Here is a 2,559-nt window from a genome sequence, read left to right as displayed (position 1 = left end):
AAACTGTTTCACTGTCTTACACTAAGCTAGAAATATCTTTATCCAGAGGAAATATGAAGAGACAAAAAAAAGGAAATCATGAAGCCAGATGGACTCTTAGGGACTATCAAGTTCAACTCCTTCATCATACAAATAGAATCATTGATGGGTAGATACTCGGGGGAGCCTGCTTCTGGGTCATTCGGTAAGTAAGTGGTAGGACTAGGGCCAATACCCAGGACTCTCTTCTTTTTTTTCCTTTGTAACATTTTGACTCACATATTCCATAAGTCCTCACTCTTCACTGCTTAAGTGACATCTATTGAGCTTGGCACCCACCTTGCCAGGCTTGAGTTTGACCCAAAACTCATTCTCAGGCCTCCTCAACTCTCTGGTTAGAGTCCGGTGTGCTGTATACCAACGATGGACAACATCATAAGGTACAGTATTTATGACAGCCCGGTCATAGTTGTTGTACCTAAGGTGAAATTGTGAGAAAGAAAGATTTTCCCCAAAACATGTTAAAACATCTGTTGCCGATGGGGCAATTTTATATAAGGCTTTCCCTATATTCATTAGTTGTCCCATGATGATGTGGCAATAATAAGCTAATGTTCTCTCAAGACTATATGATTTTAGAGAAGAGTTCCATTGCCTGTTGACCATATTTTTTTTCCTTTGAAAAATCTGAGGGTAGGGGATAGAAGAAAGTTCTAGCTGGTTTCTACTATCTTAGAATATTATGTTTTGTTTGTTTTAATATATTTTTGGGCCATGCCACATGGTATGTCTCTCACCTCATCCAAGGATAACTGTTATACCATCATGACTTCTGTAATCACAGGTTAGTTTTGCTTATTTATAAAACTTTATATAAATGGAATACTATAGTATGTACTCTTTTGTGTCTGGCTTCTTTCATTTAATGTTATATTTATAAGATTTATCATTATTGTACCACATGTAAATAGTTCATCCTTCATGTTGAACAGAATTTTATTGTGGGACTATACCACAATGTATTCATCCATTCAAGGTTTCCCTTGTGGCTCAGCTAATAAAGAATCTGCCTGCAGTGTGGGAGACCTGGGTTCGATCCCTGGGTTGGGAAGATCCTCTGGAGAAGGGAACGGCTACCCACTCCAGTATTCTGGCCTGGAGAATTCCATGGGCCCTATAGTCCATGGGATCACAAAGAGCTGGACACAACTGAGGGACTTTTGGACATGACTGAGGGACTTTCACCCATTCATCCATTCTATTGACAGATGTGTAAGTAATTTCCAGTTTGTAACTATTACAAATAGTGCTGGAGGTTCTGGTCCATGATAGAAACAAATCTAGTTACACAGAGAACAATTCCCTATGAAAGAAATCTGGAAACTGAGTAACTCCTACATATTGGTGAACGAGAAATAAAAAATATATCAAAATGGATAGGAAAGGCTGAGACAACTCAATAATGAAAAGACAATCCAGTGAAAAAGTGGGCAAAAATCTAACTAGTTACTTAGCAAAAGAAGATATATGAATGGCCAATATGCACATGGAAATAAGCTCAACATCATCAGTCACCAAAAAATACACAGTAGAACACCAAGGAGATATCCAATATAATGGCTATAATTAATGACTGAAAACACCAAGTATTAGCAAGGATGCGGAGAAGCTACAACTTTTGTACATTGTTGACAACTGTAAAATGGAACACATTAGTAGTTGCTAATGAAACTAAAAAGTCACGTACTCTATGATCCAGCGGTTCCACTCTTAGGTATTTATATGTGTGAAATGAAAACACATATCTACAACGATAGTTTTACATGAACATTGATGGCAGCTTTATTCATAATAATCCCAAACAGGAAACAGCCCAGGTGTTTATTCATAAAAGAATGGATTTGTTCCAGGATGTGAATTTCTAGAACAGGCAAAACAAATCTATGGTGGTAAAAAATAAAAACAGATGTTTCCTCTGTGTGTGTGTGTAGGGTTGGGCTGAAAAGGGGTATAAAGGTACTTTCTGTAGTGATGGTAATAGTCTATATCTTGATAGGCATTTGGGTTACATAGGTGTATGCAGTTCTAAAAACTCAGCAAGTGTATATTCAGTATTTATACCAACATTGTATGTATATACATTGTATGTATATTTTATATCAAAATTAAACATCTGTAAACAAATAGTGAATGTTAGACTTAAAGTTATAAATGTTGAAGTATATTGGGAGACATATACCTTCAATGTTCTGTGCAATGTATCAAAAATAAGATTAATTTATAAACAGAAGGATAGAAACATAGATATATAGGTAATAAAGCAAGTATGTGCTGTGCTGTGTTTAGTCGCTCAGTCATGTTCGACTCTTTGCAACCCCATGGACTGTAGCCTGCCAGGTTCCTCTGTCCATGGGGATTCTCCAGGCAAGAATACTGGAGTGGGTAGCCTATCCCTCGATCTTGGGATTAAGTCTAAGTCTTTGGAGTGCATCGTGGGTCTGTGTCTTGGGAGTATGGTCCTCACAGTTGCTTTTGGCCCTTTCCAGGGTATTGTAAGTTGAACTGTATTCCCCCAAAAGA

The 2,559-nt window shown here is 37.5% G+C and overlaps 1 protein-coding gene across 1 annotated transcript in view; it reads right to left on the bottom strand.

Annotated features, from left to right (window-relative positions):
* The window catches only part of TMLHE (trimethyllysine hydroxylase, epsilon), a gene marked incomplete at its 5' end in the record, with an annotated part of 4,457 nt that overhangs the window by 659 nt on the left and 1,239 nt on the right, over positions 1-2,559 (bottom strand). The window contains one exon of the mRNA XM_010863547.1: positions 319-457. Coding sequence (XP_010861849.1) covers positions 319-457 — 139 coding nt within the window. The remainder of the gene's footprint in view (positions 1-318; positions 458-2,559) is intronic.

The sequence above is a fragment of the Bison bison genome, unplaced genomic scaffold, assembly GCF_000754665.1.
Source record: "Bison bison bison isolate TAMUID 2011002044 unplaced genomic scaffold, Bison_UMD1.0 scf7180017858488, whole genome shotgun sequence".
NCBI classification, from domain to species: domain Eukaryota; kingdom Metazoa; phylum Chordata; class Mammalia; order Artiodactyla; family Bovidae; genus Bison; species Bison bison.
This window is presented reverse-complemented; position numbering and strand designations above follow the sequence as displayed.